We start from the raw sequence: 15,778 nt of genomic DNA on the forward strand, positions 1-15,778 counted from the left end.
TAAGAGGCTTATAACGGAGAACACGCTGATGAGGAAATGGGTCACGTCACGTTGAAAACTAGGTCATTCGCCAAATGTGCACTACTGTGTTTTGCAGCGATAAAGGAGTTCCAGTTTGAAAAGAGTTTGTATATGTGAAAGCTATTCTGTCTGCATCATGGACATGCTTGAATGGACCTACATGAGTTTTGTACATAAACTGGAGAAGTTACTATCTCCATTTCTCTCTATCTCAGGCTCCACATCTCTTCCATCCGACACGTTCATTGTATTGATGATTCTGTTTGGTATAGCGGTTGGAGTGGCCACTTTAACTCTGTTAATGTGCGTTTGGAACAGCATGGACCCAGGACAGAACCGCATATGTATAGTGGTGACGGGAGACATAGGTCGGAGCCCTAGGATGCAATACCATGCCCTTTCATTTGCCAAAGAAAAATTTCATGTTGATTTCATAGGATTTGGGGGTAATTGCCAAATTGGGGGTCATACTTAAATGTGCAAAACTTCGCAATACAGCACAATTCACAAGAGAAAATGACTCCAGACACAAGTAAACACAGGAAACTGTCACTGTAAGAAAATATGGTGATCTGAAAGCAAAATATATGACTTACGTAATTAATAGGGGAGACCTGGGATAGTTGGATCCCAGGGTAAGTTGGCTCCCCATCAATTTATGACAAAGTAACTACTGAGTATGGGTTAAAAGAATTGATCACATCATTTTGTAAAGTGACCATATCCAATAGTGCTAAGAAAGCATTGGCAGTTAGTCCAAATTAAATAATTTAGCATTTTAAAGTAACTTTATTAAAGAGACTTGATGGGGGCCAATTAACTTACCCTGGGGTGCAACTACCCCGGTCTCCCCTATAGTTGATCCAACATTACAAATCAGCACAATTTGTTTATGGATTCTCAGATTGACTGCCATATTGGACAGTCGGGAAGAGCTACATGCTATAGTCATTTTCTCAAGTGTTTTGCGCTGTTTTGCGCATTTTAGTATGACCAGCCAATTGCTTTTAATATAAGTTTGCAGCTGTCATGGTTTTTATACAGTATTTTAATTACTAAATCCCAGTCATCACCATACATTCATCCAAAATGGAATTCACAAAAAAAAAAAAAAAATAAATAAATAAATAAATAAGATAAGATAAATAAATAAATTTGTTACCCAGATTTCCCTCTTATTGAAATGCATATACTTTGAAAATACATTTTGATAGTCAGATATATATATTGTATATTCTTGTATCCACTGTATATGTGATAAGTGACATATGTTGATTTTTTTTAGAATCTGTACCTCATCAAGATCTGACTTCAAACCCAAACATCAGAATACGAAAGATGATGGAGACTCCACATTTTCTAAGATGTAAGTTAGTATGATTTTTTTGCACTGAAATGCTACTTAGCACTCCTATTATATGTTTTCTAATGTGTACTTTATATGCTAAGGTGCCTGTAACTGTTAAATGGTGATCAGATAGCAATTCTACTATGTATATCGGGGCTCTCATATGTTCTACTTACCTCTCATCCTGCACACTTCTGAAGTGCCAACCACTTTTGTTGTCAACAAACAAACTACTGCCAGTAACTGCACAGAATCTTGTACTGTACATCAGAGGTTGCTTGGTCCACATGATTGTTCAAGAGTTTGCTCTGGGTGGAAAACTTGATTTACGTGCCAGAGTTATCACTGATGTGGTTTTGTATTTTGATTTGGACAGGATAAACCAGCTGACTGGCTGAAATACATGTAAATAATATTCATAATGTGAGCCCAGCTATGAATTCTTATTTTATATTATCACGGTAATCTGAATTTCTTGTTTTAGCCTTGGACTGTTATCTTATATTGAAATAAACAGAAGAACTTGTCCTTTCCAGACTTGCCAAAACTGTTGAACTATATGTTTAAAGTACTATGGCAGTCTGTAGTGCTGTGTTTAACAGTGTTGATGACGAAGAAATCTTCACATATTTTACTTCAGGTAAATATGTTTCGAGTCTTGTTGAGTAATGACCAGTAACTAATGTCACATAAGGCCACACTTTTTTAATTTTATGGATGACATCCTGCGTGCGCACCGATTTTCGTCCGTTCTCAAAAAAAAACCCCCCCCCCCCCCCCCCAAACTGCCCCCCCCCCCCCCCCCAAAGGAAGTCGGTTGTCGCAAACATCGTTATTGAATTTGCCGGAAAATGCAATCGGCAATTCTCTGCTAATTCCGCAAGCTCCATACTGTCATTGTCGACTGCGGAGACATCCGAGTAGTTCCGAGTGTGGAAAATGAGCTTTCTGCGCATGCGTATTATCACCACATGGAAATATGGCCGTTTTGCCGTCAACTTCATCTCTAGCATTAATTTCAAAATACACGACAATTAAAGTCATAAAGAGAACGGGGGCCGTCGTTTTGGATTGGTTTGCCATTGATATTGGACATGGAGATATCACCCTTTTACAATTTTACGAAAGGCTGGCCGCGGCCAGCAATCATCGCCCGGAAAATTTCAGTTACATTCTGTCCAAAGCAGCACATACCAGTTTCTTTTTGGAGCGAAAAAAGGGTCGACAAGAGCGTCGCGGTATTTGGTGGACTGAAGGTCGGACAGGCCACCCGATAGTTGGCTGCTAGCGTGTGAGTCGAAGTAGACAAAATGGCATCGACCGAAATTACCTTAGTAGTAGGAAGCATAGGCCTATCTTTGCTTAATTTTTTTAACAATTCTGTGAAGTGTTTACAATGCTTTAATTTTCTGAGAGTACAAATAAAGACACGCTATTTATTTGATATTTGTTTTATTGGTTTCTATACCAACAGAATGCATGAAATAACCTTAAATAGATTTGGTAATATGCAGCATATATATTCATGACTTTTTACCTTTCTACGAAGTAGGCCCTTTTCACAATGCTTTAATATTTTGAGAGCATGGATAAAGACATGTTGTTAGTTTGATACGTGTTTCTGTGGTAAATTAGTGTTTCCAGCTGTGTACTGAAAACATAACTTTTCTTAAGCAGTTTTTTTTTTTTTTTTTGGACTGTTTTTTTTTTTTTTTTTTCGCCCGCTCGCACCGACTTTGGGGTCCCCAGAGGATGTCATCCATAAAAATAAAAAAGTGTGGCCTAATGTAAACAGAAGCTCATTGTCTTTTTTTTTTCTTGTAAGACGTGACTTTCCTGAAATTAGAAGTACTTGGGCTATAGAAAAGCAAAAATATTTTCTCCCAAGTTTTTGGCTCAAAATCTTGATTTGACCAAAAAATCACAGGTAGTATTACGTGTTAGTGTATTACCTAAATTTAAACGAAAATTGGGCTGAAAAAAGATTCAGATTGAAACCAGTTTATCATCCAATGATGCATCTTTTGGTCATGATTGGCTTGGCCTGTTCACAGACCTCTGTGATCATATATCTTTTCAGAATCCTCCAGCTATCCCTACTCTGGCAGTGTTGTGGGTGGTTTGTCTGTACAGAGACAGTAGGCTAATAGTGGATTGGCACAACTATGGCTACACCATTCTTGGGCTTACCTTAGGAAGCAGACATCCTCTGGTGAGGTTTTCAAAGTGGTAAGATATGATTTTGTTCAAGGATAGTAATATCTCTTCTCAATTGGGTTTGTATAAGTTCATTTGCAAATCAAATACATCTGAGTGTTATGCATTCCTGTTTATTACTCATTGATTAATAATGATGGTCCCAACATTACATAGGATGCTTCTGAATTTGTGCTGGTGTGCCCATTTAATTCTTTGGGTTTGCAACCACCAGTGTACCTGTCATAAAGTTATTCTGGAGCCCTAGTCATGTTTATATCTTTCTTGTGCTGACTTCCAGGTATGAGGGTTTCTTTGGACGTCTAGCAGATAGCAACATATGTGTAACTCAAGCAATGAGAGAAGATCTGGCAGAGAAATGGAATATTAGGTAGAGTATGGGAGATATCAATAAGGATGAGAACTAAAAAGCCTACTTAATGTGAATCATTGTGATAATCATTCAGTTGCTCTGCATGGACACTGATTTAGATGTTGACCATTTATATGGTGTAAAACTTAAGTGGAATGATCGAATTCATGTGTATTTCAGAGCTGTAACAATGTATGACAGACCACCATTGATATTCCAAGAATGTGATCAGGAAAAGAAACATGAATTATTCAGCAAACTCAAGAATGAGTATAATGTTTTCAAAGATAGGTATAAAATATTGCATCACTTACAGCCCATTTCCATAGATTTTTAGATCGATCTATCCCTGTGGGGAGTCTCACTAGATTACTGTCAGCTTGGCCGGCTTAAGCGTCTGTCCCGCCTACTAAAAGCTGTAAGGGGGTAATTAACTATGGTGCCCGCTCGGCTGACTGCAATTTAGCGTGAACCCCCAGGGAGTTAGGTCGATCTTAATCTTAATCTTTAGATCGATCTAAATCTCTGGCAAAGCACCCTTATATATTTTAGTAGTAACCAATTTAAGTCATTTGACAAATTTTATATATTTAATCTGTAAAAGATTGCTTTCCTTATGAATATGCGTACAGCTTCAGTTGCCTTGTGTAAAAGAAATAAGTTTTCATAATCAAAAAATACCTTCAACTTCTTTACCTCTTATTTTCTTCATTTTTTTATATTTTTCACCTCTGTGTAGTTATTTCTACCCCAAAATGTATATTTTGTTCTTTGGTATGATGTACAGCAATGGACAGTCAGTTTTTGTGGAAAAAATGGAGACTGGAGAAATTTTGGAAAAAGATGACCGTCCAGCTTTGTTGGTCAGTAGCACTAGTTGGACAGAGGATGAAGACTTCTCACTTCTATTGTCTGCCTTGGAGAGTAAGTAGGCACTCTAATTCTGTGAATTAAATAATGCTTTCTTGGTCTTTTAAAAGAATTGTGTAATTTGTTTTATACTTTTCTGGGTTAAACTTCTTGTATTTTTGGAAGGGTTTTAGAGATTTACTTACCTCATAATATTTTTATTTGGTATTTTCTGAACTAAAACATATTACTGTTTTTTAAAATATTAAAATATTTCATAATTGTCATATTATGGGAGATTTGGCCAACTGGCAAAGTTCTAATGTTATTAATTAATCTTATCTCATATATTTACCTTTTCACTATATCTATTTCTTCAGAATATGACCAAGCAGTACAAAGTAACAGAAACCTTAGGCTGCCTCATATTATTTGTGCAATTACAGGTGATAAATAGAAGCTTTGAAAAAATTATTATGTGTAAATGCAAGCTATACAGCCCATCTAAGTCATACAGATAAATAAATATATTTTTACATGGTCACAAGTTCAAGATCAGATAGAAAGTAAAAGTCAAAGTCAAACATATTGAAATGCATACTTGCACAAACACTTTAAATAAGTTCCTTTAAATATTTGAATAATAAAGAAACTAATGATTTGAAAAATTGGATGAAGATGTGAAAGCTATTTTAAAGCTTGAATGAATTATAGTTAGTTTGAACTAAAACCTGGTCTTACATTTGTATTTGCCTCAAAGTGCAACAGTAGTCCCTGTGCTTGAACTGAAAAACTTAAAATAATTGAATAAATGTGTTTTTTAGGAAAGGGACCACTGAAAGAATATTATCAAGGCAAGATTGAAGAGAAGAATCTGAAGCATGTGAAGATCTGCACCCCATGGCTGGCTGCAGAAGACTATCCAAAACTGCTAGGTCAGTTGTATCCTCATGCTCAGACATGGGGTAAACAATTCAGATATGGGATTTAATTTTATTGATCAATTTATTTATTATTGTTTTTCATGGGGTGAAGTATGCAAAGGTCTGCACATTTTGTTTCTCTTGATTAACCGAAAAAGGCAAAAGAATATGTAAAAGGAAATTTATAATATCTCACATTCCATATTAGCCTAATTGGATTTTGCTGGTATTAGATGGGCAAATAATTTGATTACATTCCCCATCTCTTTCTCAAGTCTTGTAGGTGACTTGATAAACAATAAATGCTTTTGAATCATTCTAACTAAATGTATCAGCCCTAGAATCAAATTAAAGAAGGCAAACAAAGTAATGTTATCTATACCACCTGTTTTTATAACCTATGTCATCCTGCAATGAGCAAGTCTAATGCAAGTGATATATATAAATATTCTTACATAGGTTTTATCAACAAAAAGAACAATGTTCTGTTGGAGCAAGTAACCTATATGTGTATCACTCAGAAAGCCACTTGCTTGCTGTACAAAGAGGAAAAGAGTAAATGCATTTCATTTGTTATAGATTTTCACTGTAATTTCAGGATCCGCTGACTTGGGTGTGTGCCTCCATACATCTTCCAGTGGCCTAGACCTTCCGATGAAAGTTGTAGATATGTTTGGATGTTGCTTACCTGTCTGTGCCATTCATTTTAAATGGTAAATAACTTAAGTGACATTAAAAGAAAAAAAGAAGACTATGATAAAGCATGCATTTTTAGCATGGATCTATCTTTAAATATGGTTATTTTTCTCAAATTTGATAACCTCAGTCATTGGCATTTTTCTCTCCATTGCTTAGTTGATAATTGTTAGTTTGAACTAGTATGTAAATAGTTTATTACTGCTGTTTTTTTCTTTCTGTTGCATGTCTTGATAATTTTTTTCTTTTATACATGTGTCATGATTTTTCTCCTTTTGATAACAGTCTTCATGAGCTGGTGAAACATGAAGAAAATGGATTAATTTTCCACAATGAGAAGGAACTTGCTGAACAGTTGCAGGTATTGAAAAAAAATCATTAATATTTTTCACAGCACTACATAGGTAGTTTTTAATTACAAATATAAATATGTACAAATATTAGATAATAAACAAGTACAGACATATAAGGTTTATCAGTATGTACAACAATGGAACTACCTTCCGAATCAGGGGCGGATCCAGAAATATTTTCTGACAGTCTTCCAAATTATCTTTGTTGATTCATCCTCCCTTTTTCACAGTCTTCCGACAGAAAAATTAGATACCCATCAATGTTAACTTGAAGATCTGACCGTCTTCCGGAAGACCCAGAAGACGGCCTAAATCCGCCCCTGCGAATGTATCAATTTCAGCTTTGGTTTTATATTGAGAATATATGATGTTTACCTTTCAGGAGCTCCTTGCAGATTTCCCAAAAACAACAAAACTAAAAAGATTCAACAAATGTTTAAGAGAATTCCAGAAATTGAGGTGGAGTGAAACATGGAAGGAGCAAGTGTGGCCTCTTTTCAGATAGCAAATATCTGCTGGAACTTTTGGAATTCAGTAGAAAAACTGTTACTGGCCTTGCAGTTATATGGTTTAATAACATTGTTATCCTTAAAAGGAATATATATGGATCTTGAAGTTGAGCAACATTAACTTTGTCACTGTCAGTGTTTTTTTTTCAATGGCCATGGTTAATATATAATTAAAATATGATGTCATACATTACTCAATAACCAATTGCATAGAACTGCTCACATCTCTCCATTTGCTGGTATATTTCTGCATATAGTATCAGCAGTACCAAGCATGTCTTCAGTTGCTGCTGCTGCTGCGTATATTTGTGCAATTTAAAGATCTTATATGTAGGACTGTCATGAGATGAAAAGTTTCAGTGATGTTCAACAGTTTCCTCCATGGAGCTGCAGCTTTTATTTTACTTAATAAAGAGTATGCCCTTGGACTTGAAATACAACCACTTATTTTAGAATATAGTTTATTTTCAGGAGTTTATCCGATTCCATGATATTTCTGTGCACATATAAGATGCACAAATAAAATGTATATAACTATTTATAGTATCAGCATGTTTTTTTTTCTGTCAAGTAAACATCTACATGTGTAAAAGCACAATGCAATTGTTAGCTTACACATGCTGAACTAATCCAGTAAGGTCATTGTATCATTTCATACTTGTAACAAGCTATGATGTTTATTTTGGTTCTAAGCAATGATCTCTTATCCAGTCACAAATTAATAAAATTTAAGAGGATGGAACTGCATGGCTCTTCAGTTAAAAAAAATAATAAGGAAGCTCTGTTAACAAAAATGTGTTGTACAACAAAGTAGGCAAACTGTTTATGTGACAAACTAGAGCGGTTAAAATTTTCAATATGCAAACCAGAAGCAAAATTTTCTCTGATCTAGTTGACATTACCCCAGAAATGAGAAACAATAATGCCCTATTTTGGCCAGAAAATGACAAGCAGACGAAAGCATTTATTTCACTGTCTTTTCGCTGATAAAATCTGAAATACACCCTAAGGGAAAAATTCAAGACACTATGTATTTTGTCGTCCTTGGCAAGACACGATATTGTGAGAACATTATTATTAGTTGCTCCTCTGTGAATTGAAAAATACTGATATAAAATGGTTAAAAATGCGTCAAGTGTTTGAAAAACTTAAATACAGTATAAGTAGGGCACCATGCACTGTCACAGAGTGCAACAGCGGTTTCTAAATTTGCATTGACTGGCTTATAGCAGTCTGCATAGTCTCTATAGTGACCTATATAATAGAGACTATATAATGTAATATAATATATACCCACACGAAGATAAAGCACACGATAGTGACAGTACGTGCTTTACTTTTCTTTACACAAGACGTGCCTTGCAGGGAATATAGTTAATATCGGTGTCTAGTAAGTACACTTAGAAGAAAACAAAGCTAAGTTTTATAATCTGTCTTTACAGTATCGCCGAGGAGAACTTCTACAAATGAGGACGAGCAGAGTCTTGCTTTGTTTTACTGTAGTTTTATCAGCATGCATAAGCGAATGCAAGTATCAACCTAACTGGTCGTCTATAGACTCGAGGCCATTGCCAGCTTGGTACGATGAAGCGAAAGTCGGTGTCTTCATGCACTGGGGAGTGTTTTCTGTTCCTAGTTTTGGCGAGACGGCATGGCTGTGGGCTTTTTGGCAGAGGGATCATGTGAAGCCGTATGTAGATTATATGACAAAAAACTACAGGCCGGGGTTCACGTATGCTGACTTTGCTCCGGAATTCAAGGCGGAGTTTTTCAACCCCGATGAATGGGCAAAGATACTGGAAGCCTCGGGCGCAAAGTAAGTTCTTTCGACTGGTGTCGATTGGTAGAGTGCTACATGAAGTTAGCTTTTGTCGTCAGATAAGGTAGTATTGACAATATTCTTTGCATTATAAGATAAATGAACAACAATTAAAATTGGAATGAAAATGAACATCTCTTAATCGTTTGTTATATGGCTTGTTAAGTATTCTCTTAAATAATTTTGATTGAAAGAAGGATAATGCACACATTGAAAAAAGGTAACTTGTGGTCTGATCTACCGGTGAATTAAGGATCATTTGATGTTGAGTATGGTACTAGTAGTTGGGTAGGCCTGATAATGCACAGAAAAAAACTACTTAACTACTAAATCAATGTTTTCATAATACAACCAAATGAATATTTACAAATTATGCATGTGCTATTATTATCAGGAGAGACTTGCAATATTTACTTATTATCGGCAAATTTTATATACTGGTATATATACTGGAGGTATAAATTGAATTTTTTTAAGATTTGTGAAATTGGACAGAAAAGTTGTTTATTTAGGATTAAAACCTAATTGGAATGCATAATAGGGGATTTCCTTTACAAATTGAAAAACAAGGATAGAAGGCAAACAGTTGAGGGGAGCATCGTGAATACCAGTTTTATTTATAATGGCAAAATTCTTATTCCAGATACTTTGTGATAACTACTAAACATCATGAAGGGTTTACTCTGTGGCCTTCTAAGGTATCCTTCAACTGGAATGCTATGCAGGTTGGACCCAAAAGAGATTTAATTGGTATGCAAGACATGATATTTGATCAGTTACATTGTCATGATTAATATTAAACACAAAAAATTCACCCCTTTTTCTTTTAAAGAACAGCTCAGAGGTTTTTGATTTTACCAAATGAATCTCTATATTTTGAACATATCAAATTATTACTATTTTTCAATGTCATTCTTCTTATATAATAGGAGAGCTTGCCACTGCAATCAGAAATAAGACTAGCTTGCACTTTGGCCTCTATCATTCCCTGTTTGCGTGGTTTGATCCTTTGTATGTGACAGACAAGAGCAACAATTTCAAGACACAATTGTACCCACCGGTAAGTGTTTTGCTTTGGTTGCTTCATTAAGGCTGAATTTTAACTGCATTTTCAAAATCTGCAGCAGATTTCTATGAAAAGAATTGAACTTTGAAGGTCAACAGAAAATTATTGTTCTTTCGATGACAAAAAGTGTGCATAGCTAAACCTACACAATTGAAGGTTTTTTTTATCTTTTAATTGTTGAAATAAGTTCTTTTCTCACATGATAGCCTTAACAACGGTTGAGGTTATTTTATTCTAGTTAATAAGGTTTTTGAAGTTTTCATCTTTTATCAACATCACTTTCATTTTGAATATCATAATGACAATAACAAACAATCTATTCAACAGGCAAAAGCCTGGCCTGAGCTGTATGAGCTAGTGAACAATTATAAGCCAGAGATTCTGTGGTCTGATGGAGATGCTGGACCTGATTGGTACTGGAACTCTACCCAGTTTCTGGCTTGGCTCTACAATGAAAGGTTTGTACTTGAATCCAAATAGAAGACATATCCAGACATCCACCTGTATCCTTGGTTTTATTCATGCATATATGTATGACAGGTGTGGTGAGCTCACTCATGTGTGCATGCATGAGCACACATACATGTATTACCGGTATATATATTTATATAATATTCATATGGCTCAAGATAATTTACAAACATGTAATAAATAGAAAAATTACATTAAATTGTTATACTATTTAATGCTTCAGCCTGGATTTGGCTCAAAATTTTCAGAAAAAAATACTGTAAATTTGAAACAAATTAGAAAAAAAAGACTGTGGACTGAAGCTAACAAGTGTAGATCTGTAGGTGCTGATACTCTGTTTTTTTAAAAAAAATTACATTTATGTGAAAGGCCCATGCTATTGGGAATTCAGAGTGGCCATAGTTTTTAGAATCGGTGTATTTATCAATTAGATGTTAAGGCATTTTTTTCTCTCTTTTTAGTCCTGTGAAAGATTACGTAGTGACCAATGATCGCTGGGGAAATAATGGAATAATGTGCCACCATGGAGGATATTACACTTGTGCTGATAGATACAACCCTGGTAAACAAGTAGATCACATATACTAGTTCAGTGACTTGAGCCTGATTTGTTTTAGTATTTTGTTTTGTTTAATATGTTTACTGTTATGTACATGTATACTTGGTAAAAACCTCTTTATCAATGCAGCTATTATAATAAGTAACCACCTGAAAGGATCAAATTTTTAGTCTAAATGTAAATTTCTCTGACATAAAACTTAAAAAAAGATAAGATGTAATCTACAGTATAAGAATCAGTCATGAATTATTCAACTTTTTTTTGTTCGAGTTGGTTGACTGCCAATTTTTTTGTATAACAGTTATGTATTTAACAAAATCATTTGACTTTAAAGTAAAAAAAAACTGTCTAAGAGCGCATTCTCAACGAACTAAGCCAGGCTTTACAAAGCCGGTGACCTAAAAATGGCGGACGTACATGAAAGAAAAACCGCCAAATCTTTTAATAGTCTCTCCGCCTCCCCACACGTCGTCCCTGCGGGGTACAGTAATTAAATCTCGGCTCCGTTCGCCATGCGGAAGCTACCTGAGAAATATTAAGTGCGCATGCTCATCAGTTAAACTCGTGGTGAAGAAGGCATGGCGGCTTAAGGCGATCGAAGGAAAAAAGCTCTTCTGTTCTATTATCTTTGAAAACAGAGACGAAAAAGGAATAATTTGGCCCGTAGAGCAGCAATGAATCGACTATCTAAGGAGATAATATCACCAGAGATATTCACGGAAATATTAATGTTCGGAGCCGAGATTTAATTACTGTACCCCGCAGGGACGACGTGTGGGGAGGCGTGTGAGAGGCGGTTAGACTATTAAAAGATTAGGCGGTTTTTCTTTCATGTACGTCCGCCATTTTTGGGTCACCGGCTTTGTAAAGCCTGGCTTAATTCGTTGAGAATGCGCTCTTAAATTAAGAACTAAAATAACATGTTTAAAGACATCAGTCATTTCTTAAAAGAAAGTAAAGAAAAAGGAAAAAGAATGATGTTAAAAGAGTAGTTTTTCCCTTCATTACTTGAAGGAAATTTATTACTAATTCATGAAATGTTAATCAGACTTAATTTTTCCTAATTGGAGGCAGTTTCTTAAGACTCGACACAATTTATTCAGCAAATCTCAAAGCAACAGACTTCTAAAGATTTTTTCACGTGAGAAAAGACATTACAAAGGTTATAGGGCAACTTCTAACTTCCCCTAGCACTTAGATAACATCAAACTTTAAGGTGAATAAGAAAAGAAATATAATTTTTTTCCCTGTCTTACAGGTAAACAGCAACAGCTGAATTTTTTGATAACATAAAACTTGGTGCATAAGAAAAGATGTAAAATTATTTTTCATTTTCTATCAGGTAAACTTCAGAATCACAAATGGGAGAATGCTATGACACTGGACCGGGTAGCCTGGGGATATAGACGCACGGTCAAACTGAGTGACTTGATGCCCATGGAGGAGTTGATATATCAAATAGCATCTACTGTTAGGTAGGGTATCAGAACCATTTCCCCACAGACAACCCCCCCCCTCCCTCATGTATAGCAACTAAACATTTAACATTACCTCTTAGGTTTGTCTAAGCTGTTTAAGTGAGCTTCATGATAGCAAATACTTTCGATTTTTTTTTTTTTTTTTTTTTTTTGTGTCTTCCTTCTTATATTCAGTAAAGTTTTCAAGATATATATTGATTTTAAAGCAGTGTATTTTCTTTCCTGGAAAGGAGGGTGTTGTCCTAGAATCGTAGGCTGTAGGCCTTATGGCATTTATCTCTTCAGAATGCTTTAACTGGTTTAGGTCTTTATGACATCACAAAAAAAAAAAAAAAAAAAAAAACTTACTCCAGTATTTATGGTTTTAATTCTTTTTCTGTCAGTTGTGGTGGAAATATCTTGGTGAATGTGGGACCAACTGCATGGGGCACCATAGTTCCAATATTTGAGCAAAAGTTACGTCAGATGGGAGAGTGGCTGAAAGTGAATGGAGAAGCCATCTATAGTACAAAGCCATGGTCCCATCAGAATGATACTGTTACCAAGCATGTGTGGTAAAAAATGGAATCACATTTAATATTATTAATGATGAAATAAAAAGATTGTCCATTTGAATGCAAAATCTGAAAATATGAACATTTTAATGTTTTGTAAAACAAACATTTTTTTTCTTAGTTTCCAGATTCAGCTTAATACATTTTCTTATTTATCATCTCTTGTGTCAATACTTTTACATGACTAGTGCAGTTTTGATGTTGTTACCTGATGTATGATTATTAAATTTTGGCAAACAGTCCCAAAATGACAAATGATTCTGTACACAAATTGACAAACTTTGAATGCTTTTTCAAGGCTTGCTTTACAGAGTAATTCAAATAGTACTCCTTAATATTACATGAATATTTTATCTCTGAAAACTATTTTTCCATTAGGTATACCTCAAAGAAAACTGGGAATGGTACAGCAGTTTATGCCATTGTCCTGAAGTGGCCGACCACCAACATTTTGACTCTTGGTGCTCCGATCCCCACCTCTGGGACAGTGGTCACTATGCTGGGTTATGCTGGTTCTTTTGGATTCAAGGACATTGGTCAGCAGGGAATAACCATTCGTATACCCGTGATTCCATTTTATGAAATGCCGTGTCAGTGGGGCTGGGTGTTCAAGCTGGAAGGACTGAAAAATGCTGCCTCAAAAGTGGGCTTCTGAATTTGTAACAGCTCACATGAAGAAGTATATTTAGGAATTCTCTTTGGAAATTGGTCAAGTCATGAAATACATGTTGTATAGTCCCTGTTGAACTAAGTTTAGCATTGAGCATAATAAGTCTAAATTTGAGTTAAATTGAAATTCATATTTTGGACATTACAGAGATTATTTCAATAGATGAATATATCTTAAATTGAGATTTACAGTAAGTATGGTTGTGCTGATTCATATTTGTTAATTTGAAAAATTATTTGAAATGCCTGTTTTTTTTTATTAGTATATATATATATTTTTTTTTTAATTTCACTTGAAGTTTCTTAACTGTTTGTTCTTTACTCTTATAATAGGTTTTTTATTGTCTTTTGTGTAAAGATGACAAAAAGTAAATACTTTTTTTTTTAAGTTTAAAAAAGTGACTTATCTATGAGGCATGGTATTTCGATCTTTCCAAAGAGGGCCTTGATCTCATTTTGAAGGATGTTTTCAGGTTTGCGTTTAGATCTTTCTCTGTCACCCCCCTCTCCATGCAATATTTTATTATAATTTTTGGTATGTGTGCAATTCATTTTTTGGAGGAACCAATCTTAACTTTGACACTCCTTCGGTGACCTTGACTTTGATGCACTCTAATTTATGTGTCTGATAGGATTACGGTTAGGTTATCTGAGTAATATACTCAAGGATGCTGAGACCAGGTTGGGATAATTTATTATTAATTAAAAATTGTGAATATAGAAAATAAACCAATCATAATGAATTTTGATAATCTGAAGAAAATTCATTAGATTAAACTTTTCATTTTCTACACTAAATTGAAGTTGTAGCTTACAGAGCTTTCCGTTACTCGGTAACCTTTTGAATTCTTCGGTGTGTTTCTATGATACTGAGCTCTATTTACTAATGTCTCAGTCCTTAATCAGATCCTTAGTGTTGTCAGGATCCTGCACCATGGAGCCAAGTGTCTCAACAAACCCCATTGGCCTGGAAGTTGAGTTGTACCATATAAATTAGGCTTTTAAGAGGTGTAAATATCCAGAATTGGCCATTAATTAAGTGGTGAACAGGTTTTGAAAATGAGTCAACATCCAATAAGGTGTAAAGAAAAGAAGATAAGTCTAAAGCCAATAGTGATTCCATACATGAAGGTGAAAGCTGAACAACAACAGAAATGTATCTATGCCAAATACGGAGTAAATGTTTGTTTTCGACCACACGAAACTCTAGAACACGTTCTGTATCACCCCAAAGACAAGCTCTGTAAGGCATAGCTTCAATTTAGATAAGAAAATGAAAAAGTTTCACATGAATGAATCCTACTAAAATGAACATTCCTGTCATTTTTTATACAAAATTTTTTGTTGCACAAATTTTTGCATATGTATATGCATATAAGTATGCACACACATTTATATCTACATTTTTTACATTGGGTGAGGGTTATGTGTAATATACATTTTTGCTTTGTGCAATTTGTATTATTAAATCAATTATTTTTGAAACGTTGTTTCCAAACAAGGGTTTCATATATTTTGCTTATTCTATAATTCATATTTTAGAGTTATATTTCAAATATTTTGCTAAATATTTAACCAGGCATATTAAAATGGAATAAAGCATATTTAAAATGTTTAATATATAGTGTGGAATTTTATTGTTAAACTTATGTATATGCTCATCAATTTGAAAGGAGTTTCCTATCATTTCCATTCCTATCCTATGTGTTGTGACCTGTCACATATTACTTTTTTACTTGTTTTTTCTTAAAGATTCAATTCAGAGGTTTTAATACAAAAACCCCCAGGTTGTAATTCTGACATCTTCAGCAATTTTCTAGTACTTTAAAACGTAGCCTACTGATTAGCAAAGCAATAACTACCAAATATATGTATATGCAGTTCCAAATGACAG

At 34.7% G+C, this 15,778-nt stretch overlaps 2 protein-coding genes across 3 annotated transcripts; both read left to right on the forward strand.

The window, feature by feature from the left end:
• Window positions 1-28: 28 nt before the first annotated feature.
• On the forward strand, window positions 29-7,805 carry LOC106178901 (chitobiosyldiphosphodolichol beta-mannosyltransferase-like). Of its 2 annotated transcripts, none has more exons than XM_087006352.1 (12): window positions 29-467; window positions 1,307-1,387; window positions 1,906-2,009; window positions 3,450-3,598; window positions 3,867-3,956; window positions 4,119-4,229; window positions 4,726-4,862; window positions 5,168-5,233; window positions 5,612-5,722; window positions 6,309-6,423; window positions 6,692-6,767; window positions 7,142-7,805. In XM_087006352.1, the coding sequence occupies exons 1-12, from the start codon at window positions 158-160 to the stop codon at window positions 7,262-7,264; spliced, it is 1,473 nt and encodes a 490-aa protein (XP_086862478.1). In that variant the 5' UTR covers window positions 29-157; the 3' UTR covers window positions 7,265-7,805. The 2 variants fall into 2 exon arrangements, with proteins under 2 accessions (XP_086862478.1, XP_086862479.1); XM_087006353.1 differs by having other exon boundaries at window positions 431-575.
• A 754-nt stretch (window positions 7,806-8,559) lies between these two features.
• LOC106178903 (alpha-L-fucosidase-like) lies at window positions 8,560-15,502 on the forward strand. Its single transcript, XM_087006354.1, has 8 exons — window positions 8,560-9,084; window positions 9,731-9,837; window positions 10,017-10,147; window positions 10,481-10,611; window positions 11,086-11,186; window positions 12,526-12,658; window positions 13,045-13,215; window positions 13,594-15,502. The coding sequence occupies exons 1-8, from the start codon at window positions 8,735-8,737 to the stop codon at window positions 13,868-13,870; spliced, it is 1,401 nt and encodes a 466-aa protein (XP_086862480.1). The 5' UTR covers window positions 8,560-8,734; the 3' UTR covers window positions 13,871-15,502.
• Window positions 15,503-15,778: the final 276 nt, after the last annotated feature.

Source organism: Lingula anatina, chromosome 2 (genome assembly GCF_051362555.1).
Source record: "Lingula anatina isolate TDL-2025a chromosome 2, LinAna3.0, whole genome shotgun sequence".
Classification (NCBI taxonomy): Eukaryota; Metazoa; Brachiopoda; class Lingulata; order Lingulida; family Lingulidae; genus Lingula; species Lingula anatina.